The following is a 27,065-nucleotide window of genomic DNA, read 5'->3' as shown; positions in this document are numbered from 1 at the left end:
CAGCAAGGTACAAACGTCTTCTTTACCTATGCAAAATAATAAGGCTGATACAAATCTATAGCAGAGAATCAACATGAACTATCACTTTTATGTTCAAAGCTTGAACAACTCCAGGCCGCTGGGCATTTTCCTAGGTGTTATCTGCAAAACCTCAAATTGCTTCCCACTACTGAAAACCAACGCTGGGACATGCCAGCCTTGATGAATCCGACGAACTGTTGGGATCGCCAATTTTCCCCAGAGAAATTCTGCCATACCATGCGCATGTGTATTGAGCGGAAAGATGACTTTGATGTGCTAAGAGATGGGGAGCAAAGTACCGACCTGAATGTGCGGGATTATACAATTTCAACCGCTTTATATCAAGGAACCATGCCGCTTGAGGCCATCTCTGGCGCCCGATGCTCATTAATGAATATCTGGTTGCCTAAGGAGCTCTGGCACCTCCGTCCCGAAAGGTCACTCCGCAACGAGCTACGTATCCTTAAAGACACAGAGCTAGAACTAAGTGCGAATTTTGCTCCAGCAGGGACTTTTGTTGATATACATATTGGTTTGTACAATTTGGCATACATGTGCAACACTATACTGATATGGCTCAGATCAGAACCGACACGCGCTCTCACAGTCAATTGGAAACTCCAAGCGGATTTGGCTTGTATATCCACCAACAGAGTCAAACCTCCAAACGTTTGTACAGTCGTCCGGCGAGAGCGGGCGTTTGACCAAGATCTCAGATCAACTTGAAGGAGGTTATATAATGGAGGTTGACTCTTCCCGAATTGTTTACTTGCCTCCAGGCTGGATCCATGCTACTTTCACCATTGCAAGTGGAATCTTGGTCGGGGTTAATTTTGTCTCTCTAGAGAGTCTTAGTATCATGTCCCAAAGTCTGGTCATCCATTTCCAATACTTTTTTCGACTCCAAGAGACATTTGAAGAAGACCTTGACGTTTATCAGCAATCACTTACATCCTTCCTGGACTGTGAGTTCGATGAAAAAATTATAGAAAGAGTGTTGGAGAGTTGGTCACCGCTCGCCAATGCATTCAGACATGGATGTGAAAAGCTGGAGACGCAGTATCCAGGGAAAATGCAGGAATGGAGGCAGCAGTTCCTTGACGTGTGGAAAGGTGGATTGATGGGGAAAACAACTTGTTGCTGTGGGAGTCAATATGAGGATGGATACCAGCATATTCAAGAGAAACACATGTGGCCTTAGCCAATAACCGTTGCCAGGAAAATCAATGGAATCCTGCAAACAAAATTTGGGTTGCGAGCCGTTTCGGACGAACCGCAAGAACCAAAAACCTAGAGATCCAAACTCCACAAACCCAGAACTCCAGAAATTTAGAATCGAGCCGTTTTGAATCGGCTCGCCTCGCTCACCCCTTCTTGAGCTGGCGCTGCAATTATGGCCATGGCATGTCCATTCTGCACTGCCAAAGTGAGATTTCAGGTCAGGGCGCTGCGTTGTCGGGGCCTAAAGATAGACTCTTCTAGTTTCAAAGCTGCAGATTGTAAACGGAACTTGGAAAGAATCATTCATGGCTGTGATACGCCCACCTATAAGAAGTACGGGGGAGTGTTAACCCTAGGTGAGTGTGTTGAGTGGATGATGAGACCTGAAAATGTTTACAAGATGTAGGCAGATGGAATGAAAGGAATATGAAGACAATAAATACCCTGAATTGCCTTATCATTGAACCTATTTCTACTCTCAGTTTAACTATATAAGAAATCAACCAGATTTGCTTGTACTACCCTCGAACTCTTTTCCACTTATGAGTTAGTACCAATAAACTATTGTGGTTGGAGTGTTTATATGTTCATTTTTCTTGGAGAAGCAGAACTCTAAGATGTTGTCATGCAACACAAAATTTAGTCCTGCGAAACAAAACTAGCTTGCAAGTCAACTCGCCGCGCCTTAAAGGTGATTGTCATCAATGGTCCTGGCACCAGCTTCTCGCGGCGGTGGCCGCTAGGGCTCTGGCTCCAGTTTAGTATAAAAACTCGCCGATTATCGTAGTATACACCTCTAAGAGTTCATTTGCGACCTCCTTTCCCGTTTGCAATTCCACCAAACCTTATCGCGAAAAGCCTGAAACTTGCCATGTCATTCACACTCTCTCTTAAATCTGCCTTCATATGGGCTAAGAGGATGTGGCGCAAGTCTGTGAAATGCCCTTGTTGCCGGGGCTACGGGGATGATCAAGCAATACATTCCAATTTCCCTAGTGAAATGTTTGATGAATCTGAGAATTGCATTGGTATTAATACTTACGGGCATTGGGCCCTCTCATCAGACGGGCACACAATGACGAACCTTGAGACTTGGCAATACCTGCGTGTGAAACTTCCCTGTGGGGTTAGAGGCCCCATTCACAGGCTGCCTAGAAGAGTTTTGAATGTCAATACTGTTGACATTTTCCCATACATTAAAGTATGCACCAAGTGTATCACCATGTGCGTACAGTCCGTGTCCAAATCCATCTCCAAATCCAACCAGATAGAACGCCACAATAGGGCTAGATTCAGCGCAGGTGCTCATTGGCCCCAGGAATGTCAGTGGGCAAGTTGGACGATAAATATCAAGGCCTTTCCCACTGTCTGTCCATAGCAACATATCCCTCTTCCACGCATGCCTCCTCAAGGGTCCGTCGGGATGATGTCCTTTCACCTCTGGGCTTTTTGGTTGATTTTGTAAGTCCCGACCTGCCCTATACCAGTCAGTAATCGCCCACCTTAACTAACACTCGACTTCAAGTTGCTATCGATATGTCCGGCTTATTGTTAACCTCTGGGCGTATCACCGGCTTAAACCGATTCCCCCCCCCCCGGCCCGCTGGGGCCTGCAGACGTAACGGTGGTCATCCCCTGCCTCAATATCGACAGGCAAAGGCTGGCAGAGACCCTCAAGTCAATCCTCAAAATGATCCGCAGAAAGTCATTTTGGTAACTGTTAAGGAGGAGCAGGGCGTGGCCGAAGAGGTGATGGGGATGGTCAGACCCTGTTGGGTTGAACTCCAGGTAGCCACGGTGCAACAATGTAGTAAAAGAAGGCAGTTGGTGGCAGGAATTCAGCTTGTTGCAACTGATATCACTGTGCTCGCAGATGATGATGTTATCTGGGAATCTCCTCATCTTCTCAAATGGATACTCGCGCCGTTCAAGAGAGAGAAGATGGGGGGAGTTGGTACATGTCAGCGTCTTCAGCATGATCCGCTGCAGGGCCTGTGGCGGCGCGTCTGAAGTTTCCTTGGGGCATTGTATCTTGAGCAAAGGAACTTTGACTGTGCTGCAACAACTTATATGGACGGAGGGATGCCATGTATTTCCGGGCGAACTGCCGCATATCGCTCTGAGATTCTGCAGGGCCCCGAATTCCTTGACGCCTTTGGGGGCGAAACTTGGCAGGGCAAACAACTCCAGCCTGATGACGATAATTTTATCACACGTTGGCTGGATTCGCACTTCTGGGACATGCATTTTCAATATCATCCAGAAGCCCTAGTTTTGACAACACTTAAGGATAATTGGGGGTATCTGAAACAGTGTCTCCGCTGGTCTCGAAGCAATTGGAGAAGCAACCTGCGCAGCTTGTTCTGCGAGCGGTTTATCTGGAGGTCAGTTCGGAACGAGATACAGTAGCTCACAAACAGGAGGCACGTCTACAGCACCTATGCTGTTTTTCTAATAACCCTTTCGCCACCAGCATTCCTTGTTGAATCTGCATTAATATGGCTGTGCCACAGGGCAACGGAGAACGACCCTGTCGCGCATCGATGGGCATTGCGGTTGCTCCTCCTTTGGATGTTTCTCACTAAGGTCATCAAATTCTTAGGATATTTCAAGCGAAACCCATCCGATATTGCCTTGATACCAATTTCCGTCTTGTTTGGCTCTTTTCACGGTATTCTCAAGGTCTATGCGGCGTGTACACTTCATGTTGTAAGCTCTACGCTCCTCACTTGGCAAATGGCGCCTATGGACAAACTCGTTGTGGCTCAAGACGTCTTGGGGAACCCGAGACATGGTGACAAGAGAACCAAAGTTAGGGAATAATGATATTCCGAACCAACGAGCTCCTGACCCCTTTGGGTCTTGGTGGCATTCTTTCAACGCAAAGGAGCGACTCACACCATGGCGCAGACGTACCATTTTCTTCTGGGTTCGTTATGTCAACCCTGATTAGTGTGTTACCTGAAAGCTGCTAATTCCCCCTTGTAATTGCTTCAGACGAATGCCTGGCCAGCGGGACAACCAAGGCTCCAACTACGACTCCTTGGAGTTGGGATGTGCTTGCTGGCTGAACGGGCTCTGAATGTGCTGATGCCATTGAGGGTTGGGCAGATTATGAGCAGACTAAGCAAATCAAGCAGTATGTTTCATTTTTCTCTTCTGTTAGGGTGTATTGGTTTTCTTGGGGTAACCATCAACAGACTTACCTGAGGAGATCTATCATCTTGCATTCCTTCACTTCCTTGAACCCGGATATTTAATCGCGAGTGTTAGGACATATCTGCTGCTTCCACTAGAGCATTACTGGGACCGCAGATTGAAAATTAATACCTTTGCCAAAGTCATGAGTCTCCCAAGTGAGTTTGATGAAGCTTGGGACCTCGCCACCCTGTCAGATGTGATATTGGACGCCGGCTGTTTTGAAGCAGTTATATCACTAACAATTTTTATGCTTATTCCCGTACTTTCCGATACTATTTTGACATTTACTTCTATATACTACCAACTTGGCAGCCGGGCAGCAGTGTCCTTTGCAGTGATCATGGACTCCTATATCTTCCTCTCAGGAAAGCTCCGGTCCCAACAACATAATAGATGGAAGATATATCGTGATAGCATCAGAAGGGAAAAGGAGGCCTGTCATGGCTCTATTTTTAACTGGCGTACAGTGATTTGCTTCAGCCGTCTGGAGCAGGAGATCACCCGGTTTCAAAACACCGTTGACGCCCGCTTGAATTCCAGTCAACATCCCGCTGCTCTTTCAATACTGAGAGGAGCATTACAATTCCTTGTTTATACAGCAGGTCCAGCTGGCTGTGTCATGATAACGCGCAACATGGTGAGGTTGCAACAATGTTCATTTTCCTCGCGCGATTGCAAGAGGCTCTGGAAAACATGCAAAGCTTTCTGGATGCTATCCACTTGGAGCTTGCAAAGGTCAATTCACTTATTGAAATCTCCGAGAAAGAAACATCAGTCTGTTATCAACGGCAGAAGGTGCTGTTAGTTAATCAGGGAAACACCCACTGAAGCATTGAGTTCAAGAGCGTGGACTTTTCTTACAATAAACAATGCCAAGTTCTTGAAGGATTGTCATTCAGGGTGCCGGGCGGCGAAACCATTGCATTTGTTGGAGAGTCTGGCAGTGGAAAATCAACCATCCTGAATCTCCTTTTGCAAGTCCACTTCCCACAACGTGGCTCCATCCAAATTAACGAAAGCGATATTTCGGAGAGCCAAAAGGAAGGAATTACCTTTGTACCCCAGAAACCTAGCTTCTTTAGTGACCGCAGCATTATGGAGAATCTCAAATACACCAACCCCAATGTCGAGGACGCAGAAATACGCAAGATCTGCCACTCATTGTTAATCCACGACCGGATCCAACGATGCCCCGAAGGCTATAACACCCGGTACCAAGATGCTATGTTCTCCGGCGGAGAGCAGCAACAATTGGCCATCGCTCGTGCTTTAACCCAGGATGCGCGCATTTTTCTCCTGGATGAACTTACAAACAGCCAGGATAACAAGACAGCCTCTTGTATCTTGGATGTGCTGAAATCACGCGCTAATGGTCGGACCACCATTTTAGTTTCATAAGTCAGGCTCAGTCCCTCTTGTTCTGTCCTCGCTGACATTCACTTGAGGCACAATCTCAGGGAGATTAAGAACATTCATCGTATCTTCTTTCTCAATAAAGGGAGAGTGGTTGAGCAAGGGAAGCATGAGGAACTTGTTGATTTGAAAGGTCAATACTACAAACTATGGTCCATCCAACAGCAGGCCGGCGAGTAAAGACTTGCTTTTCGGGTCGATTACGAATTACTTAGTTTGCGGAAATACACGCACTCGTGACAAATCTGGAAAGCCTGCGTGCCCTCCCAGGGATTTTTCTATCGCTTGCACAGAACTCCTGCTCCAGGGGCCTTCTGTCGTGCCTGCTAGAGCTAGTTGTTTCGGCAGCATTCAACTATCACTTTTCTCTTGTCATCCATGGAGGGCTAGGTGTGTTATAGGTGGGCTGACCTTGTGAGAGATAACTGTATTATCACCCTTCAAGATTCCAATTCGCATTGCTTAGACAACGGGCCAGATTTCTATATGCTTCATTTTGCTTTTGCAAGCGCGGTGAGCCTATCGAAAAAGGAGCCTTGAGACTCTGTGCATTGCAGTGACTGCATTTTGACGTGGAGATATATAGAACGTGAAATCCTTGAGGTTGATAATGCTAAAAACCAAGCAAACTAGATGCTCAAGAGTGACTTCGGAACGGGGTTTCTTTCATCACTGGCAAAATCACTACGGTACGGGTGCCGAAGATGCTGAGGATCTTATCAGCGACTTCCTTGTTGGAATTCTTTCCCAGTTTTGGATGAGGATGCATCAGAGGTAACTGGATATGGTTGCATGGAGAACTGAAATTGTAGAAAATTTCCTAATCCAGATTTTCGTCTCCTGCATGATAACTAGCGGTTCTGCTAGTTAAAGGGGATAGAAACACATGGAATCCTGAAAAGCCTCTGCAACATAAAAGTCAACACAAAAAAATTTCTTCTATCTAGCCAATAAGATTATTAGATTTGGGGATTTGGAAAGTGCCCTAGCGAAGTGAAGTGTTGTAGCTGTCATTTGGAAAGATATATAAAGTATTCGGATTCTTCTCACTGAAGCTTCTTTTTCTCCCCTTGACAAAATTTCTTGGTTCAAGAGGTAAGTGAAAAGGCCATTAAGCACGAATGCTTCGAGATGTGCTAACTGGTACTAGGTGTAGCATATCAAGGCCACCCTCTTAAATTTGAATTTTGTAAGTATTCTGCTAGATTGGTTTCAAATTATTGACTAATAGGCATACTGTATTCAAGTTGAAGAATTGCTTCTGAGATCTGGAATTGAACATAATGGCAACCCATTCACACCCTGAAATAACTCGACTCTTGAAGCAGATTGAGGAGAGATATCCTGATCCCAAATCGCACGAGGAGCATATTCATGACTTGGACTATATTGACAACAATACTTGCGCCATCTGCCGGCGACGCTTCTTCTTGCCAATGGAGTTTGGACCCTGCAAGCATACATTTTGCCTTGGATGCCTTTGGGGCCATCTCAAGAGTGCAGTTTTAGCAGAAATAACATGTCCCCTTTGCCGATCGGACGCATATGAATTTAAGTACAATACCTCTGTCAACGGTGACGGGTGTGAACATACAAAGGAGGAAAAAGGAGCCCTTTCCTTGATTGTCTTCTTTGCGAAACTTCAAAACCTCGATGGTGGCTATATTTTTTATGATGATCTTGATGCAGTATATGATCCGGATCTTGCCATGCCAACTGAAGATGGCGAAATTCTGTCATTCGAGCAACTGAGAGCATTGGATGAGGAGGTGGAAGACAGTGGGTGGGAAACTGACAATGATGCCAATGGTGACGATGACGATGACGAACCCGTTTCTCCTCTTACTTTTTTGTTGAATAAACTGCCAATTGAGCAGTTGAGAGGACAGCTTGGGGGAATGCGATTCGTTAAGGTGGTTATCCAAAATCGCCTGGAAGAGCTTGCTCCATTGTATCAGAAGTGGTGAACAGCAATACTGCTCTTCTATAATGAACGTCCTTCCTCATGTACTTCAAAATTATTCTTTGCCACTAATTCCTAAGAGAGATCAAAGAAATTTTGTGATCCGGTTGGGGTGTTTGTTCCATGGAGGGATTCATAGAGACTTTGCAACTACCCATAAACAGGTGTAGTGATTCTTGTAGTATTTGTTTGATTTGCGGTACGGGTCACTTATTTCATAGTAACGCATTTCAGTGTCCATGTTGAGGATGGGAAGACCATTCTTTATCCGAACGTTTGGATTCAACACAGTACAGAAGCTTGCAAAACCAGCTTGACAGTTCCGTACTCTCCTCTTTCTTTTAAAATAGTGCCAAGATATACTAGTGCTAATATAGCTAGTTAAATATGTTTTGTAATGAAAGGTATTGTCACACTGTATCACATGACTGAATGCGCTGCTATGGTGCATGTGTTTCTTGACAAGTTTTTCACCCAGCACCTTCCTTACTTGTCTTCTCTCTGTTCCCGGCGCTGGAAACAAAGCCTCTGCCTCACATTTTCAACCTCATGCCTCCCTTCTAACCTCCCCATCACCCCGCCGAGGCAACTTCACGAGGCAAAGCCGAACTAGATGGCGTTCAGAATGAAACCAGATCCAAACCGCATTAGCAATCCGGCAATAAAGCAAGAGGAAGATATCGATGCAACAGAAATAAAAGTGAATGATCCAGACCCAAACCGCGTTTTCAATCCAGCAATAAAGCAAGAGGAAGATGTCGATGCGACAGATACAAAAGAGAATGATCCAGACCAAACCCCAAAAGATGGACTTACAGCGACACTTAAACCGTACTCGCTCACGCCTAATCAACCTCGTTATTTCGTGCTATTCTGGCCAACGTGGGTTAAATGCAACCAATATCCTTGGATGAGGAGAACTGAATTTCGGTATCCGAACAACGAGTTGGTCAATAAGTCTTGCGATCTGGTATCACGTTTTATTTCGAACCCAGCTGAAGCACCGACAACATCACAAACTCGCATAGGGAATTCTCCTATTATCGGCCTTCCACCGCGCATGGCTAATGAAATGATCGATGCAATCAATCGGCTTCGGGCTGGTGGCAAATTTTATAGAACGCCTACCCGTGGATTCTCGATCGAACTCGACGATCGGGGCATTGTACTTGACGACGGAGCCACGATCTCTGAGTGGCGATACTCCTGCTCGATCACTCGTGGGGAACTGAATGTTTCTGCCCAGATCGTTGCGCGTCATGATCACTCTGATCTAGAGTATAATTGGGAGATGGAATTTAGACCAAACCGACCCCCTTGTCCCAAACTAGCTCTACAAAATCAGCAGACACAAGCTGCCAAAAGACGGCGTTATAATCCTACCGTGGTACCATTCAGAGTACTGGATATATTCAGAACAAGAACCAAGAATTTCTAGTCAGGGTCGGTAAGGGTTCAAACAATTATAAACCCCAAAAAAAGATGGAGATTATGGAAAAAGGATTTTAGGGAATCTTTAAGCAATCCATGAACCTTATTCAAAATAATACTTTAGTCTAAAGAGATACTTACGGTACATACATAATTGTTTTATACGCGGTCAAAATCCATTTCAGAACGGTAAACATGGCGAGAGATAGGGCGCCTCTTGGTTAGGGTCAACATACCCTAGCCTGTAATGCTCATTACAAAGTGTTCATGATCTAGAATGTCCAAATACCCTCATTAAAGATCAACGAATTCATCATAAGTCAAGTGTTCATCCAAACCCTTTTCTGCAGCTTGCTGCATTTCCTCTGGACGAATCCATCCAGTTCACTGCGCTCCTGCTGAGACAGAAGAGAGATTCTATCATCCAAGCAGCGCAGAGGGCCAAAATGCTTCTTGTCAAGAAATGTCCAGTAAATGTCGTCAAACATGAAGCTTTTCCTCGCCGCAAGGCAGAACCAAAAAAGTCCATTTTCAATTGATTGCGCCATTCAATCTGATAGGCGTTGACACTCCATGATGGAGCCTTTCCGTATTTGCCGGTCCTCACAATCTCGGAGCGCCTTGAGGAAGAGCTTGAGATGCGGTTTGTAACGGGCTAGGAAGGCATTCAAGTCTGATCCCCAAGCCTCGGGGCTTTCGAGAAGCTGCCACCATGGAGCGGTGTAGGTGAATTCAGCTGGGGCGACATAAATGCGATCACCGATTGACCAAGGCCAACCACGCAGAGTATGACAAACTGTGGACCACAATCATGATCGTTCAGTTTCATTAAGAAATTTCGAAATGTATCCCGTCGTTCCCCCGTTTTCGTACTGGATACAGGCTTGGGCTCCCTGGCGAGCAAGGCAAATGCTTGTCGTATGCGTTTTCTTCATGTGGCTTTATATTTCCTCGTAATTTTATCGTCTCTGCCGCTTTAAAGAGCATTGCCATTGCATAATCGACTGATAGTATTGGAGGGAGAATAGGATCAAGAAAATCCGTTAGAAAATTGTTGGAATTTCTATGTTCTTCCATTGGAAATCGCTCACTATTTATAAACTGGGGTCACGTGATAACTAGGCAACCGTGCCGACGATGTTTCTCTTCTATCCTTTCTATATGTGACAGCGTTCATGCTAACATATCAAAGCCAATCTCCTTACATTATCAGATGGCGGAGCTTTCGCCAGATGAAAAATCCATCATCAAGGACTACCCCTTAGCGGGCTCACTTGATGATTTATGCGGCTTGCTACAAGAAGCAGAGCCAATGTACGAGTCGCGTCAAATCTCATCCGACGCTACCATCGATCGTCTTGACCGACTCTATCAAAATGCGCTTTCAAAACTCCTTCATGGTCTTCTGGGAGCAGATGCAGCCTTCAACCTTCGCTCACGGATTGCCGATCAAAACGTGGATTCAGATTTGGCAGACCTATTCAAGCGCATCCGGCGAGGCCACCTCCGCTACGATCACTGTCGACCGCTAGTCCGGCTCGTCATCCACAAGGCTCCCGACGTTGACATATGGAAGGCGGTCTTCGACCTTATCGCTACCGTCCCTCGACAAACTCCTCCAGCGAGTGTTCCGCCCTCATTTGATGCTTCACCGGTCAGATTTACGTCGTAGTCACAGAAAGGACCTGAACAGACGCGCCGGCTCGTGGAAGGAAGGATCTTTGAAGAGATTCATAGCTGCACCTTTCGAGGTGTGGAGGGGTTCTTAACCAAATATTTTGAAAGGACGGACTGGAGTGCGCAAGCGGATGCCATCTGGCAACGCGTCCTGGACCCCGCGAGTGACGGTAATTGGGCTAAGTTCCCCAATCCCCCGGTACGGAAGGATGTCCTCGAATGGGGGTTTCGGCTCCAAGATGATTTGCTCTCGGATGCGCGCAGCGTTTGCTTCTCCACGACAAGCAAGGCAGATCTTGTCGGCTCTGACGCGGAGCGACAAGTCGATCCTTTGCTAAGGGCCCGAGTTCAGGGTGATTCGGGAGAAAAACATGACTGGAAGGATATCTGTGTGGTAGGCGAGTTGAAACAGTCATCGGATGAGATCCGGACAAAAGACACGCTGCTTCAGCTTGCGCTCTACGTGCGGGAAGTGTTTATCGCCCAGCCAACTCGGCTATTTGTCCATGCGTTCGCCGTCTGCGGGACCAAGTTTGAGGCCTGGGTGTTCGACCGCTCCGGGCCCTACAGCTCTGGCGTGCTTGATATCTATGAGGACGTGAAGCAGTTTTTCCGGGTGATCTTGGGCTACGCTATGCTTTGAGGCATGGCAGGAGCCTAGGAGGAATCCTTTTTCATCAAAGTTGTAGATATTTGAGGGCTCAAGATTATATTGATTGATTTTCTGCTCCAACTAAGTAGTCAACTAGTTAGCCAGCATCAACAACTGCAATCGCAATTAATCAAATAAATCATCAAATTACAAGCATATAGAAGTGCTTAAAGCACTGATGGTTATCTGCTATCTGCCTATTTTGATTAATTGCTTTGAGATAAAAGCATTTGATCTTGTTGTTATGCCACTCACGAAATTGGTTAACCCAGTTGATTCCAACATCCTCTCCTGTCATCTCTTGTACAATATTTCATAGAATCTGAGGTGTAATGGCAAGGCCGCGGCTAGAGAGCTTGTTTATATAATTCAGGAGCTCTGCCTCCTGTATATCAGAGAGCTTTTTCTTATATCAGGAGGCCGCTTCATCCTGAGCAAGTTGCAAGCCTTTATGCCGTCCGCACAGGGTCTCTCAGTTGACTGAGTACTTTCTCGCGGTCGCAGCATAATTTGGGGCCTCTTGCGATTCAAGATCTTCAATTGCAAGCCTAATTGAGGCGTTGTCGACCATGTTGTCGCATATTGAATGTTGAACGTTGGAGGAATTTGGTGGTGGAATGTGGGGCTCGTTTCGTGGTGAACTACCTTACAGCCTATGAACTGCGTGATTGAGCACAAAATAAGTGACTAAACTAAGGCACACCCACAAGCCAAAAATGACACTAAAATCACATGATGGAAAAGAGATGCAGCAGGGATATTGCATGTGTAGGGAGTGTCATCCAAGACTACTATCAACTGGATAAAAAGGATAGGAAACAGCTAGGATAAACAAAAAATTCTTGCCACCTGTCCCTTGAATGTCACTTCTTCTCGTATTTGATCGACAAATCATGGATGGTATCCCCGATACGCTGGAGGAAAGGCTGCAGTTGCTTGATATAATTCGTCAAGCGGTTGATTTTCCTGGAGGGGTCAGTACCAAGCTGCCGGTAACAATGAGGGGCGGAGTATTCACTCATTCTTATCTTGAAGGCTGAGTTCATGTTAGCACCATAACTGCTTAGCTATTCATGATCAATACTCACTCAGCTTTCAGAGTCTGAACCTGTTCAGAGAGATCTTTGACTTTCCAGAGAACTTTTTCCAATGGTGCTTCAGAAAGATCCGGAATGAGGTCTGGAATGTCTATTTTCTCAAGAGTTTCGGCCTCATCCATGGCGGGAAGTGTGGAGTTTGTAGCGCCGTCCGAGAACGCCACTTCGCCAAAATCGAGAACTGGATTAAGGAAATCCGGATCCAGACAGGAAAGAGGCAAGTCTTCCTCTGGAAGTTGGCCCAGTTCCTTTGCAAGTGCTTCAAGCTGCTCATCATCAAGTTGCTGGAGGTAGTCCATCGCAGGCGAGACAGAGGGCATTTGGTCGTGAGCAATGCAGTAAAGGGAGTATTTCGCAAAGAGGAAGATGGTGCAATGCTGCATCTGGGAAGATTGCGTACAGAGGTGTGGTCAACTTATATGCTGTCTATTTATTCGGCTTTGGCTTTCTCTAGTTCAATTGTTCCCAGCCTGTGACTGCATCCCATCGCTTTCCCCTGGTAGGTGGGTCTCAGGCAAGGGAAGAGGGAGAAGCGCTCCGAAACAGAAAGGTATTGGCTACAGGCAAATTTCTCTTCAAAATTCATGATATAATTTTCTTATAGTTTGCGTACTTTCTAGCATGATAAAAAATAAGTTCACCAGAAATATAAAGGATTTGTTCATGGCAAGAGTTTGCCTTGACGCTTCACTTCAAGAGAAAGAGTTGGTGATACACTTCCTGCAACATCATCAGCCCAATCAAGTTTCAACAATGGCGTCGGGTCACAGCAAACCATATTACACCTGGGAGAAAAACTATATCGTTGAGTTGAGGAACCAGGGACACAGCTGGCAAGCAATAGCGAACTTGTTCAACGAAGTCGTTGATGCCGATCGACACCGGACAGAAAAAGCTATTGAATCGCAGTGGAAGCACATCAGGCGGCGTGGAGGTGATACATCAGGCCGTGAGACAGGGAATCATAGCTCCAAGCCACCCAATGTAAGTACTAAAAAAAAATTCTCCGTGCAAGCTTCCCTTGCAGACTGTCGAAATAGGAACAGTCTACCGTCAGTGGCCTGGGCATCTCGATTCCTAGCTCTAACCGCGATCGTCGCACCAATTAAATGGAGATACAAACAGACAAGGGAACCGGGTAGGCGAACGCCGAGGGGAGGGAGAAGCGCTTGCTGGAAATGCTGGAGTGTGTTTGTTTGGTGCTCAGCGCTGGATATAATTAGCAAATCCAAATTTATCCCAGATGGCTATCGGAATAAGCATTCTTCTGAATGAGATATAAATACCAATTCAATACCCTCTTTGGGCTCTAGGAGTATCCTCATTTTCCAAGTTACTATTCAACAGCATCTACTCGAATGGCAAGCAACCAAACCGTTCCTCCCCACCAGCAGGTAGGAGCCACCAGAGCGTCAAATCAATAAGATTATTTAACTGAATTATAGACTGGCGCACGTCAGGTTATACTCGACATTGACTTCCTCTGGGGGGTGTTTACGCGAGAGTCTCGAGATGCTCACTACATCGCCGACCTGCAGAGAATGTTAGCCAAAGCGAGCGAAGCAAATCAAAGGGCACGACTTACCCAAAACGAACTTCTGGAACGTTATAATCAGACAGACATGGAGCGAAAGCAGCTGATAGATCAACACAAGCAGCTGGAAGAGCAGCATAGACAGCTTATAGAGCAGCATGAAAAGCTCCGAAAGGCGCACATCGAGTCTCTCGCGCTTAGAGAAGAGCTCATAGGCGAATTATCCAATGCTGTTGAATCACAGGATGTGGCGAATACAACAATCGCGATGTTGGAAGCTGAAATCGGAATCCACCGGCGGCGTTCAATTTCTGCTCAGGACGACAGCGAGGAGACAGGTGGTGAGGTTTGACATGTGTTTCTACTGGCAGGTGGACGTGTGATTTCTATCTGGATGATGTTTGTATTGGTCAATCATTGCTTCTTCATATGCAATTAGAAATGTATGTACGACCTGAAAGGTGTGTAAGCGTCTAGCGGAAAGCTGGTCGTTTAAAGTTATTAAGGTTAACGGAGCCGCCAGCCGCGCCGCGGTTAACATCGCTTATTTAGGACCTGGATACCTAGACGCGCGCTAGTGACATCATGTTTCATTGGTCAAACCACTACTAAGCTAGATTGAACACGCCATAATCCAAAAGGCAACCAATAAGCAAGCATGTACAGCAGGGAAAGCAGCCAATGACAGGCGTTCAGCACCATTTTCGATCGGGACAAAAGGCGTTGCTGTTGGAGCAATAGGAGTACGGGTTGCAAGGCTACTGCCAGAGCTTCGTGAGGTTCTTTGGGGTGGTCTGGGTATTCCTGTATAGAACACCCCTGATGGTATTGTCGAAAGACCAGGAGGTAGCTTGAGTGAAGCAGGGATGGTTGGTTGAATTGTGCCAGTGGCTGTTGGCAGGAATATCGATGCGCTGTTGCTCCCTATCATAGTGACGTAGGTTGCATCAGAAGGCATATGAGGTGAGAGTGGATGCGTGTATAGCGTGCCAGTGCCTGCTATAGAGCCAGAGGGGTGCCCTAACGTTGCTTGGGAGAAGCCCGGTGACGTGCTTCCATCCGGTTGGCTCGCCAGGGAAAAAGCAGAAGCCAGAAAAAGTGTAACTGTCTGCATGCTTAGAATCATAAGAGTTAAATGTTGTTGCTAATATGGCTAGTATCCGGAGACTGGTGAAAGTATGGGTATAAATACTAGGAGTTTCTTTCTATTAGCATTCAGATCTGACGAAATACCGAATTGAAGTGCCGCAGCTTTAGCTGCCTGTCATTTGACTTTGTAATGATTTACTTTGGCAACCTAGATATATACTGTAGTGCTCCTATTGTCTTTTCCCTATACCATCCCACCGAATATGTCTACCAGGGCAAACACAAAACATGCAGATTTAAGGCAGGAATGTCATAAGATGCTCTCTATACATATCAGTAGACTCCCATATTGTCTACTGCTGTCTCCGCACCTTCCTTGGCCTGCTCGCTTGTCTTTGCCTCTCCTTCACCCTTTAGCTGTAAACGATGTCTCGCGTTCTCCACTTGATGGCAGGGAAGTTCCCCAGCGGGCTCCAAGTGGAGTGCCCCACAAACGGACCCTTGGCTTTCTAATGCTCAATAGCTAATTCAGAGATGTCTGAAGACAGGTCAGCTAAATTCCAGTCACACTTCGCACACCCAAACAATCAGCACCCACCACCGTAGTCAACACTGCAATTTGAGCCATCAGCATCCTCATGCTGGCCTTTCTCATTATCATCCGCGATATATTGATGTGCATGACACTAGTCGAAGTGACCGTTGAGGAAAAAACTCCACAGTGATCCGCTGGTCAGAAGACAAGAACGGGCTGGGAATCATCAGAACATGGTGGATGATTATCTCGCCTGTATTCACCAAGCGACATATTCCACCCTTGCTCCAATAGCATCAGCGAATTCAAGCGGACACTCGTCCCGAAGGAATATAATAAGTAGAGCAGTGGTATCTTACTGTGACTCAGGCCTTGTGAGGGCGACACCGGGGCCGAAGTTCAAAGCTTATTAATTATCAGTTAATTTGCAAAAACTGGCTTGGACGAATTGTTGTTTACACAGTAGCAGAAAATCGTTTTTTTTCGCGGCCATGGTCTTCATAAACAGAGAAAAGCGAGGACTAAACAAAGAAACCAATAATTGACAGATTGCCAAATCAGACAAAGAAAGTAGGAAACAAAGAACTGGCTCATACAACAAGCTCATTGTAAGTAAGTATCCAACGCGGCGGCACCGAAAGGCTCTCGGGTCCCATGCCGTCTCCCGTTATTCAACGATTTGAGTTCACTGCAAGACATTGCGCTCTTGAACACTGAGCTGAGATAATGCTTTCTGGCATAGTTCTAGCTGATTTCTTAATTGATCCAAGATGGAACTGGCTTGAAGCTTTGTTAGCTTTCCATGAGGAGAGAGGTTGACGACCCCGGGAATGCACTGACTTACATGAGGACGGACACTGGAGGCCTCTGCCAGAGTTGAATTTCATACTCAACAAATAATCAAAATAACGGTAGATTAGTTGCTCCCATCCGCAGCGCATCTCAGCACTATCTATATGTTACTCGTGAATTTGTGGCCTCGGTGACTCCGAGCCATGCGAAGATGGGGCACCAAGAAGGGTGGTAGATGGTTAAGTACTTCTCATGGGCGGGACCTGTTGATCCTGTACTCTCGCCACATCAGATCAAGGTCACGGCCCGACAGCTTGGTTCCCGTCTAACGCCAAGGAGCGATCGCGCACAAAGTGTCAAAAAACTTTGTGTAATTGGTACGATTCGCAGAACTGATGTTCAACCCGCATGTGAAGTCAATCATGTGATCAAACCTTCGGACACAGAAAAGGCAAATTAGACAACATCACATCAACAAATGATCCCCTCTCCCCCTCCCCCCAACTAACCCATAGGTGCTCGACTCTCCGAGAGATTTCGAACAGTTTCCTCGATATGAAGCAGAAACGGCTGCAAACGTTCAGTGTATGCGGACACCTTCTCCAGCTTCCTAGCTACTAGTTAGTGACATCACAAAGTATGGCCCAGTTCTACTGTACTGTGCAAGTTCCTGAACCCTGGGACGCCCGAGCAAAGCGCGGATGAATCAGCCAGCAATGCAGAAGAACCAAACACCATCCAGGCCCCCACGAAGCCGGGGCATCAGACCCACAAGGGCTTGAAGAGTCGCCACTGCCCGACAAACACAACCAAGAAAGTGACCTAGTCGGCGAACAACCTCCCTACGGGGGAGTGCACGTGGCAAACCACGCATGCTTCAGAATATAGGGACAGAGACAGCTCACCTTTTTTCCGACCCGCCAATCCAGGACCAGGCGGCTAGCAGATTTCCACTGCCAGAGCAACAGGCTGCCCCGGACCTTCCATTGATTGAGGTCGCGAGGCAATGTTATAATCAAAGCCTGGATCCAGTGGTGCTCTCCAAATATAAGGATATGGAGAAATGGGAAATAGAGCACTTGATGAAATGGGATACTAGAGGGTAAATGAGTTTCTTATCGAGAGGATAACAAACAATTCGATGAATCACCGGCATCACCTTGCTGCACAAGAGCAACGCACAAGTTATTTCTATTGCAGCAGGACTCTGACCCGGCAACAGAATGCAGGATCAACCACTACAAGACCAGACACTTTGCTATGCCCGCAGTGGAGGCGGCGGGGCTCCTTTCTTGGACCCCAAGACATTCAGACACAGGAATCAAGTGCCATGATGTACTGGAGATACCAAATTACTTCCTAGCCAAGCGGGTTCCAGAAAGAAGTACAAAGATTGCGCGTGAGCTTCAAGGCAATGATGTACATCTACTCGTCTCATAGACAGCCCCACGGGTACACAACTGGCTCACTCGTCCCTTTCCCTTGAGCGAGCGCAATTTTTGCATCACAAAATTGGCATTTTTTCTCACCACCACATGTTAGGAAGAAATTAACAGACCCAGTTGAAAGCCATTATTTTTCTTGGGAATTACAGCAAAGGATCATGCATATTTGCGTACTAAAACCAAGGCATCCGCCGGCTGATCATGGCCGTGTCTTTCCTTTCCGTCCGTTTCATGCCTAAACCAAGCCAAGATCAACTCAATGAAAATGCTCCTTATCCTGGCGGACAGCGGTGACTTGATTTTGGGCCGGAGAAACTTGTTTGCGCGTTGCACTGTTTTGGATGCCCGTATTGGTTTGTCATGATATTGTTTATTGTGCTGAGACTGAATCACCTCACGGATGCGAGCCCCAACAAGTTTCGTGATCACGAAAGAACCAGATCACCGGAACCGGAAACGGTGTCAATGACAGTAGAAAGGTGACCCCATCAATCACGGGTCAACAATGGTCCTAGCAAATGAATCATCAGAAGTCTTACAGAAAGGCCAACCTTGCGCGTACAGCCACCATTCGCGGATCCCAGCAAATTGAATATTTATCCGCTCCGCTAAACCTTCTCCTTTGTGGGACTAGGCGACAAAGAGCTCTGGTCGCTGTGTCCCAAGAATATCACTACCCAAAGGGCTTCCATTCTCTCTTTGAGAGGCGCCCTGCGGACACTGCAGGAGGGCCGAGGCAGCCAGGCCCCGGAGAGTAGGCAAGAAAGACATGCTAGGGATATTAGTAAAGTAGCCTTTGGACTGCTGCTCATGGTTTCAAATACATTCAATAGGTCTGTTCCTGTCGAATTTTTGGTTTTCTCGAAAAATTCAAGTAATTCTAAGCTCCATTTCTCTGGTTTGTCAAGGGTGAATGTTTTTGGATTGAGGTAACTATGCCCGGGCTCCATTATCTCCCTCATAACAAACCCAACAGACTGAGTATCAATCTCCGGGTTGTCTTTGGAGCCAGATAGCATACTTCCTCCAATATCTCCTAGTTAAACGGTCAGCTAGCTGCTCTCCAAGAACAAGCCAAGATGCTTACCAATCTTGATACGGCCAGTGAAAGAGACGAAAACATTTTGGCAGTTTATACTGCCATGTGTTATCTGTAGCTCGCGGTGAATGTATGCAATCCCTTGAAGAATCTCCATAGAGTCAGTACTTATAGAGCCAGTAAGCTATGGAGATAACTACCTCTTTGCAAACAGTTGCAATATGGAACTCCTTTAAAGATGTACTCGAATGAACTTGCTCAAGTGACAGCTGCATGTATTCATAGACAAGAAACACTTGTCTTCCCTCGATAAAAGCATCTCTTAAATTAACAAGATTTGTATGAGATGTTCTAAGGAGATTCTTGCTTGAGTAGGCTTCTACTCCATGCTGCTTCTTTATTAATACAATGGGAAATGCCGGCGAGAGCTCATAAGCCAGATAGCTTGTTGAGGAGCCTTCATGTATGAAGCGCTGATATTTTTGCCACGGCGTTCCTCTCTGGCAGAACCGAACCAGAGGTGGGTTAGGCCTTAGGCTGTCATCACAGTGTGAGCGCTTGACTGAAAGAGGGAGTGGTGGGGGCTTTCGAAGAGTCCGTTTCTGAAGCTGTGTGGACTCGTCGTTTGGTGCAGTTTCGTCACTCCCCCCACTGAAATCCGGCGCCTGTGAGGTGCCGGTGTCGCTGGAGCTATCGCTGCCGGGGAAAGTGGTACATCGCTTCTCCATGGTGGCCTTGGTGAGAGATCTATGAACATCCGTCATCATTAAATACCTAATGATACAAGATTGGGAACTGCATTTCTGCATTTCTGTCTAACTGTCTATTTTCACATTCAAGGAAACATGCAAAATCAAGGTCGGCGGAGGATGATAGCGGTGATTTTTTTGAGGTTTCGCCTTGTCCAACCGCGGTCGGAACTACAACTCCAACAGAACTTGTCAGGCCACATGTGATATGTCCGTTTTCCCGAATAAAGAGCTGTATGCATATGGCCTTCCGAGTTCCACCCTGCCTCGATATCTAGGGAACCAAAACCATATCTATCTTGGTACGGCTTTCGCTGCCGATGATGGCAAGGCTGATAAGCCACCGCACCCCAGAACGCTCCATCTTGAATGAGATGGTCTAGAGTAAGCAGCCCGTGCAAAACTCGAATGCGATGGGTTTTCAGAGACGCATAACAAAGGGGATCATTGTCAGCCAATCGCATAGAGTGTTTTAGCGTATGAAAAGAAGCAACAAGGGCATCTGTACAGAGTTTAATCGACTGAGGAGGATCAACAAAAAGTCGCCAGTGTAGAAATCCTTTAACAACCATGTTGTGAAAAGAACCAAAAGGTTGAGGGTCTGCCAAAGGTTGTGTGAGAAGAGAGTCCAACGCATTTTTCCAAAGATGGTCTCTTTGAATGACGCTCAGATGGAGTGTCTGGCAGGTGGCTCCAAGTTGTACTATGTCAACCAGGGAGAGATGGTCCATAATTTCGCAGAGTAGCTCGGGGGGAAGACAGAGGATATAACACTCCCTCAAGCCCCGCTCGAAACACGTGTTGAAGAGGAACCGTCCCATTTATGTGAATGCTAAAGCTCCTTATAGTCCCCGTCCGTATGTGCCGCTCATATTTCAAAAAAAGCAAGAGTATCCTGCTCGGAAGTTCTGTTTTGGCTGGCGGAATCAGATAGAAGGTCTCGTAGCAGCCATTCCACATAAAGGCTCACTAGAATCTGATCTGGCTGTGCTGGATGATTGTTCTGTCGCAGCCCTCCTTGCAGAGATAGACTGCTGTTTTGCACCCGTCCAACAGCCTATAACACGTTCGTCGAAGCACTTCACAAGAATTGGCCTCCACACGGAGCCGTCCGAGCTCGCGGAGGATCTGTTCCTTACTGGGTGGGGACAGCTGTTTTGACAGTTTCAGTGCTCCTGGCAGTCGCTCAAGGTTGGATGTTGTCCCTCCACACTGTTGGACCAGATGGTCAAGACGTGTGATTGGGATTTCTTCCCCAACAGTGTCTCTCTAGGACATAAAACGGCCTCTGCACCTTACTTTGATCAATATCACAATGGATTAAATGGAAGCATTGCATACCTTGGAAGAGCTTTGGAGGAATATAGATAGTGAAAACAACCAGTACTCGCTCCTAAGGTTACTTAGATATTCTTATATGGGTGCTTGCACTTCGGCATTTCGACAGATTTGCCTCGGAGATGAGATTTTCCCGCCCACTCTTGTCTCCTTTGAGGCAATCAGTGGATACTTCAGAGAATACTTTCGAAATAGATTTGAAGTTAAAAATGAAATTATTGTGTCCCCAGCTCTAAAAATTATGCACTTTATAACCCCAGAAGCCGATAATGATAAGATAGATGAAGTTTAATTAAGCGCCGCGCCGCGTGACGGTTAGCAATATACGATATGACATGCGATAGGAGTACAACGCTAATTGAAGCTACTGAACTGAGGGGAGAAGAAGAGACGAGGAAGAAAGATATGTCCTCATCTTGAAGAGCTTTCCGAGGTTGCTATTAGAACTCGCCCCTCATACTGTATCCTGTTGAATTTCACCGATCCCTTGGTGCCTGATTGTTGTGGCTGTTCCTGGTCGAGCTCTGGTCGGGGGCTGTGACACGCTTCATCAGTTCACTAACCGAAGTTGAGGATCAATACAAGCTGTCTCGGTAGCAGAGTGGGTTCGTGGAAGTTTACACGGCCGTTCCAGAGGTAGAGGCGAAGCTTGGTCATTCTTTGTCTCAGTAGACAATGAATTTAGGCGTTTTCGCTTTTGCTGCCGGAGAGGACGGTAACAATGCACATCTCTCAGATGGTGTCGGAGGCCATCAATAGTGTTGGCCTCAAAAGTGCATGCCGGATGGGAGCAAAAGGGAGTACTTTCCAGCTCGAGCTTGTGAAGATGATTTTCAATATGATTGAACCACTCCGAGCAGCTTTTCTCAGGAACATATTGATGCATGCGTTGCGCCGGGCTGAGCATTGAGTTTCCCAGGCAGAAAGGGCAAAATCCTGCCTTTACCGGAGCATTGCGAAACACAATTGGGTCACATCGAAGCAGGTCCTTCGGTGTCTCCAGATGCTGCTTGCAATGTTGGTTCCAGTCTTCTTCGGTTTGGTACCATGAGTCGCACTCAAAACACAGCTCGGCAAAGTTGCTGGGACCCATTTTTTGAACACGCTTCTTGTAGCAACGGTACAGGTGTAGCCAGTGCCGGTGTGGATATAGTCTATTTTGAAAATAAGTGTTAGTGAGGACTAATTTACAGCTTGCCTCTAGGAACATCATACTTATTCATTGCTTGGCCGCATATGCAGTGCCCATCAATGGGTTTAAGGCTGGTGCGATAAGCAATCTCACATTCTTGCTTGCAGAGAGCCTCCATCGCGCGGAGAGCCTGACGTCCTTCAGGGCTTCGTAATTCAACTTTCATTGGTAGTATCTGAGCCAGTAAGTCGCGTTCTGGCATGACTCGTCGTGCATAGCTGAAGAATGTGTATTCCGATGTGCCTAGCGAGTCAACCTTCTCATGGCCAAACTTCTGGGGCTGATCCTTTTGGAACTCTCGAAGCGCAACAGTATACAACGCCTGCCTCTTGTTAAGCAGCCGACGTTTCTTCTTGTGGAGGCTGTGCCGATTGTCCTCCTCTTTCGTCTCAGCTATCCTATCATCAAGTTCTTCTATATCCCTGCCCAGTGCGATAATATCCGCTCGGTGGTAGAATTCAATCTCCTCTTTGGCTGGGAGGGAGTGCCACAACGCCGGCTGCTTGTAAATTGCCGCTGATCGCCGGGTTTTAATGTGCTCGTTACGGTGTTGTTTGATGCCGAGGAAGGTGGCTTGCCCATCAACTTCACAGAGCGGATGCGTGTACGATTTCTGAAACCGGTCACGATCAGTATGAGATGCAAGCTTCATTCTTGCTGACTCAGAATAACGAGTATCTATTGGAGAGGTTAGAAAGGCAGATTAGGGTTATTGAAGTCAAGCTCCATACCTGCTTCCATCAGTAGCCACCTCCTGCAACCCCGGGGCGTCAGGTTGCAAGTATAGTTACTTCGGCGACCGAGATCCGCAAATTCTTTACCAAATGCATCAGCCCCCCTTGACTTTGCTGGCGCTTTGCTAAGGGTCAGGTCTCCATATTGCCGAAATACCGGTGTTCCCTTGATATGCTCCTTGAAGTGAATGGTGAATAAAGTATCTTCTTGTTTGGGCTTGGCAGCCAGCTGTTCGACAGCATCCATGAGCTCATCAACAGCTGCAAAATCTCGAAAAGCATTGTCCCCAGACGCCATTGATAAGAAGTAGAGGATGGGATTGAATAGTAAAGCCGTGCTTTCCGTGTAGATCTCGTAAAAAGCATGGACTGGGAGCTCCCACGACTTTTTCCGCCAGTAGTTTTTCACAAATTCTCTTTGGTACGTGAGAACCAGCATTGCCTTCCCGTCAACCCTTTCCACAGTCAGAATGAAATGCTATTGTCATGTCAGCTACTATTGCAGTGTTGTAGTGGATGGCCAACCTTATAACATGCTGCAAGGACTTGTGCAGCCTGTTCCTCATCATCAACATTACTGCCATCTATCTTGCGTCGAGCAGTGCCTCTTCGCGCTGTTGATTCATGAATTTCGCCCGTTCGTGCAGATGTAAAACAATACATAAGAATTGCAGCAGCCATTTGGACTCTGCTCCGGTCCCTGGTTGTGCCTCGGTATTCCTTGAAGTCCTTGCACCATAGTTGCAGAAGAAGGGTCGCAATGTCATTAGGCGATGTGTTTGCTCTCTCCATCTCTCCCTCCTTTAAGCCCAGCCCTTTATGAATGAACTAGTGCATTAGGTGTTAGCCTCACAGCATCATGGAGAGACTTCATACCAAATGTAGACACATACCTCTTTCATAGTGCGAGATACGCTCTGGGGGAACTTGTAATTCCGATTCCGCTGAAATGCTGTTTCGAAATCCCTTCGCCATCCGTCCAAGCTGTCTGGCAACACTGTTTCATGAACTCGACCGGCGGTATTTGTAGCAACAAATTTCATGAATGCTTTGAAAGTCTGCACATCTGGAGGTGAAGGTGCCCCGGGGTGCATCTCGCGGAATCTGTCACTCAGCCATTGGAGTCAGTTGTGGCAAAGCCTCCCGTTGGTTGTGGGTACGATACTGACAGATCAAAGACCTTCAATGTCTTCGTGTATTTCAGCTCTGTGCCGCGAAGGACATGTCTTTTGGTTTCGGTATTATCGAAGTCGTCAAAGCAGACACTCCGAGTGAACTGTGCCCGCAGTCTATCCTCCATAATTGAGAAAAGAGAGGAGGGCTCTCTGAGAATTGACACGGGGTATCTGTGCCAAAACTTCTAAGGGGCATCGACGAGAATTTTGAAAGGAAAAGAAGGGCTTTGAGTACGCCATAGCCGCTCGTTAGAAGTTGCCAGTTGTATACTGGTCGAATATTCATCTGCATGATTCGCGTGAGGCGCTGGATGATTCCGTGAGGCCCCGGGAAGACGGGTGAAGACGGGTGAAGATGGGTGAAGACGCTGGAATAAGGGCGGATAGGCGCTAACACCGTTGCGACCTCTGGGGGTGACCACCACCACAGTCCAGCCGGGATTCGCTGGTGGTCACCCACCCAACTACTAGCCGGCCGGCAAGTAGCTTGAGTACGGCTGAGCGGACGGGAAGCCCTATTTTCTACTTCCTGTGGTCGTATGTACTTGCTGGAAGCCGGACTCTTCATTTGAATGAAATCTTGGAGAAATTAACTCGCCTAAAAAACTGCGCGCTTTTTTTTTTCCGAAGAGCTCGCGAAACAGGAAAAAAGAAAACGCTCAACAGCTAGTATTCGCTGATGATTGAGGACTAGTCAGCCCATGGTGATCTCTGAGCATAGCAGATGAGGGAGGCAGACAGGTAAGGGCTGGAACATATGAAGTGGTGGCCCAGGGTTGGCCCGAGGCCAGTAAGGAATATGCTGATTGGCACTGGGTATCGGGATGGAATCTGAAATCTCTCAATCTCAATTGAATTGGAAAGCCACTTTGTAGATTGGAATGGGAATAGGATTGCAAGCCCCAGAATGGGTTCTAGGTTCTGGGAAAATTCTGTCCTGTCCCGGCGACCAGGTACCAGCAATCAGTCTAGTCTCGATATCTGAGCAAAGGTGCTAAATACCTTTAACCACTTATCTGTGTTCTCTTTGAGTGTCTCGCTTCCGCTGTGGTGGCTGCCATGTGGGTAATGTAACATCTCCACTCTTGAGTTGTTTTCCCGCAATGGCATGTGGTGCTTTTTCCATTCAGTTAACTCTTGATGCCAGTGCTTCATTTTCTTATCTCTGTATCTCCTCTAGTGTTGCGTAGTACTGATGCGGTGTTGGTTTCCCAGTTTCAAAGCCGTTTCTCCGTCTTGGAAGCTTTATCGTGTTAAGTTCAGAGTTCAACTCATCCTCCAATTCTCTTATCTACTCCTGCATCAACTTCTCTCTCGGAGCCGGTGCAGTCATTATTCCATACCTCACACTCCCACCAGCAGCAGCCTCAGCTGTGTCGCCCACCATCTGGTAGGCAGGCACCTACCCTATTCCCCTCCATAGCAAAGCTTCTTTATACACTCTGCATGGTGTTCCCCAATGACCTAGACTGTGTATTGGCATTCTTCTGCGCTAAGACTGTCCATGGAAGGCAAAATCAGACTATAGTTTGTGGGAGGCGTAGGGGTCCCCACCAAAATTTGCTGATGATCAGGAAGTTAGTTTGGATTGGAGAGATTAACAAAAGCTGTGAGCTGAAACATATCTGAAATGAAACGGCTGTCAACCAGCCTTTTGTTGGGATGGTGTGAGGCCAAACATAAAAACAGCCACAATCAATCTTTGCGACGTGACGAGTGGGAGTATAACTTGTGCGATGCACATATAGGCCTGGTTGAATGATCTCTTTCCCTTAGGCTGTAGAAAGCCACAGAATGCAATGCGTCTTTTTTGTTTTTACTCTGTATGGAGTACGGAGTACAGCATATCTCTGTGCTTGAAAGCTTAACCCCATCCAAATTCTAATACTTTCTTAGTACCAAGTTTTGCTTTCTCTTCGCATGTTGTCCAGGCTCTGTCTTAAGACTCAGTAACACTTGGAACATTGGAAACTCTAACAAATCATCAGCTATCTGCCAGACTTCAAAAAAAGAAACACTCCAGTGAACTCACTCTGCACTGAGATGCCACCGCCAACCCTTCCTTCTTTAGGGCAACCATGTAATCCAAGCTCTGATGTAGGTTGCTCGCCCATCCAGCTATATAAAGACCACTCACTTCTCCCTCCTCCCACTCCCATTCTCTCTTCTGAATATCTTTAAAACCTGCCTCAGAACTCCTGTCCCAGCAACCCAGCATCAGAAAAAAAAAGATGAAGCTACTTCCCTACCTTCTCTTGCTCCCCCTGGGGGCACTGGCAGCACAGGTCCATGCTGAAAGGGACACGGCGGACATTTCTCAAGCTGGTAAGTTAAGATACCTGTACTTTAAATCAAACAAAGCCCTGCCTTGGAATAGACAGAAATAAAATTAAAATATTTTTTTGCTAACAATAAACCCTTCCTAACACAGATGTCGAAGATTCGAGTGTGAGCTCCAACCAGGAAGCACCACAACCACGTGGTCTTCACACCACTGCTTACTGCAATGGCGTAAAGAGTATGTGCATCCGATCCATTTTCTCCTCTTGTTGTCCTTAGCTTTATCCTTGAATTGAAGAACCCTCTTTGTAGAGTACTATATACTGACTAGTCTGGATTTGATGTTTATAAAGAGAGATGCCGCTCCTCCAGACAGTGTGGTAGAGGACAGGTAGTATATTGTGGCGCGAAGAAGCCTTGTGCCTGTGATCAGCAACGGGGTTCTCCAACATATGGATACTGCGTCTGTTAGAGGCCTTCAACAGGT

The 27,065-nt window shown here is 46.7% G+C and overlaps 11 protein-coding genes across 11 annotated transcripts; 8 read left to right on the top strand and 3 right to left on the bottom strand.

Moving 5' to 3' along the window:
• Nucleotides 1–258: 258 nt before the first annotated feature.
• Nucleotides 259–1,222, top strand: D8B26_005352 (uncharacterized protein; the record flags this gene model as incomplete). Its single annotated transcript, XM_066124798.1, has 2 exons — nucleotides 259–553; nucleotides 603–1,222. 2 exons carry the CDS (start codon nucleotides 259–261, stop codon nucleotides 1,220–1,222), a joined length of 915 nt encoding a protein of 304 aa, XP_065980879.1.
• Nucleotides 1,223–5,094: 3,872 nt separating this feature from the next.
• On the top strand, nucleotides 5,095–5,841 carry D8B26_005351 (uncharacterized protein; the record flags this gene model as incomplete). Its single annotated transcript, XM_066124797.1, has 2 exons — nucleotides 5,095–5,217; nucleotides 5,287–5,841. 2 exons carry the CDS (start codon nucleotides 5,095–5,097, stop codon nucleotides 5,839–5,841), a joined length of 678 nt encoding a protein of 225 aa, XP_065980878.1.
• Nucleotides 5,842–7,139: 1,298 nt separating this feature from the next.
• D8B26_005350 (uncharacterized protein) lies at nucleotides 7,140–7,823 on the top strand (the record flags this gene model as incomplete). Its single annotated transcript, XM_066124796.1, has 1 exon — nucleotides 7,140–7,823. One exon carries the CDS (start codon nucleotides 7,140–7,142, stop codon nucleotides 7,821–7,823), a length of 684 nt encoding a protein of 227 aa, XP_065980877.1.
• Nucleotides 7,824–8,444: 621 nt separating this feature from the next.
• D8B26_005349 (uncharacterized protein) lies at nucleotides 8,445–9,257 on the top strand (the record flags this gene model as incomplete). Its single annotated transcript, XM_066124795.1, has 1 exon — nucleotides 8,445–9,257. One exon carries the CDS (start codon nucleotides 8,445–8,447, stop codon nucleotides 9,255–9,257), a length of 813 nt encoding a protein of 270 aa, XP_065980876.1.
• Nucleotides 9,258–10,463: 1,206 nt separating this feature from the next.
• D8B26_005348 (uncharacterized protein) lies at nucleotides 10,464–11,570 on the top strand (the record flags this gene model as incomplete). Its single annotated transcript, XM_066124794.1, has 2 exons — nucleotides 10,464–10,877; nucleotides 10,923–11,570. 2 exons carry the CDS (start codon nucleotides 10,464–10,466, stop codon nucleotides 11,568–11,570), a joined length of 1,062 nt encoding a protein of 353 aa, XP_065980875.1.
• Nucleotides 11,571–12,442: 872 nt separating this feature from the next.
• D8B26_005347 (uncharacterized protein) lies at nucleotides 12,443–12,975 on the bottom strand (the record flags this gene model as incomplete). The annotated part of the gene is made up of 3 exons (XM_066124793.1): nucleotides 12,443–12,545; nucleotides 12,598–12,615; nucleotides 12,668–12,975. 3 exons carry the CDS (start codon nucleotides 12,973–12,975, stop codon nucleotides 12,443–12,445), a joined length of 429 nt encoding a protein of 142 aa, XP_065980874.1.
• A 454-nt stretch (nucleotides 12,976–13,429) lies between these two features.
• Nucleotides 13,430–13,785, top strand: D8B26_005346 (uncharacterized protein; the record flags this gene model as incomplete). The annotated part of the gene is made up of 2 exons (XM_066124792.1): nucleotides 13,430–13,660; nucleotides 13,717–13,785. 2 exons carry the CDS (start codon nucleotides 13,430–13,432, stop codon nucleotides 13,783–13,785), a joined length of 300 nt encoding a protein of 99 aa, XP_065980873.1.
• A 249-nt stretch (nucleotides 13,786–14,034) lies between these two features.
• Nucleotides 14,035–14,562, top strand: D8B26_005345 (uncharacterized protein; the record flags this gene model as incomplete). Its single annotated transcript, XM_066124791.1, has 2 exons — nucleotides 14,035–14,070; nucleotides 14,122–14,562. The coding sequence occupies 2 exons, from the start codon at nucleotides 14,035–14,037 to the stop codon at nucleotides 14,560–14,562; spliced, it is 477 nt and encodes a 158-aa protein (XP_065980872.1).
• A 4,182-nt stretch (nucleotides 14,563–18,744) lies between these two features.
• Nucleotides 18,745–19,838, bottom strand: D8B26_005344 (uncharacterized protein; the record flags this gene model as incomplete). Its single annotated transcript, XM_066124790.1, has 4 exons — nucleotides 18,745–18,843; nucleotides 18,896–19,107; nucleotides 19,159–19,261; nucleotides 19,311–19,838. 4 exons carry the CDS (start codon nucleotides 19,836–19,838, stop codon nucleotides 18,745–18,747), a joined length of 942 nt encoding a protein of 313 aa, XP_065980871.1.
• A 2,546-nt stretch (nucleotides 19,839–22,384) lies between these two features.
• On the bottom strand, nucleotides 22,385–24,423 carry D8B26_005343 (uncharacterized protein; the record flags this gene model as incomplete). Its single annotated transcript, XM_066124789.1, has 5 exons — nucleotides 22,385–23,067; nucleotides 23,121–23,601; nucleotides 23,649–23,951; nucleotides 24,017–24,227; nucleotides 24,293–24,423. The coding sequence occupies 5 exons, from the start codon at nucleotides 24,421–24,423 to the stop codon at nucleotides 22,385–22,387; spliced, it is 1,809 nt and encodes a 602-aa protein (XP_065980870.1).
• Nucleotides 24,424–26,529: 2,106 nt separating this feature from the next.
• On the top strand, nucleotides 26,530–27,050 carry D8B26_005342 (uncharacterized protein; the record flags this gene model as incomplete). The annotated part of the gene is made up of 3 exons (XM_003066450.2): nucleotides 26,530–26,623; nucleotides 26,730–26,816; nucleotides 26,932–27,050. The coding sequence occupies 3 exons, from the start codon at nucleotides 26,530–26,532 to the stop codon at nucleotides 27,048–27,050; spliced, it is 300 nt and encodes a 99-aa protein (XP_003066496.1).
• Between the last annotated feature and the right edge of the window lie 15 nt (nucleotides 27,051–27,065).

This window comes from Coccidioides posadasii, chromosome 3, assembly GCF_018416015.2.
Source record: "Coccidioides posadasii str. Silveira chromosome 3, complete sequence".
Lineage (NCBI taxonomy): Eukaryota > Fungi > Ascomycota > Eurotiomycetes > Onygenales > Onygenaceae > Coccidioides > Coccidioides posadasii.
Note: the sequence above shows the minus strand (reverse complement) of the source record. Positions and strands in the feature narration are given on the sequence as shown.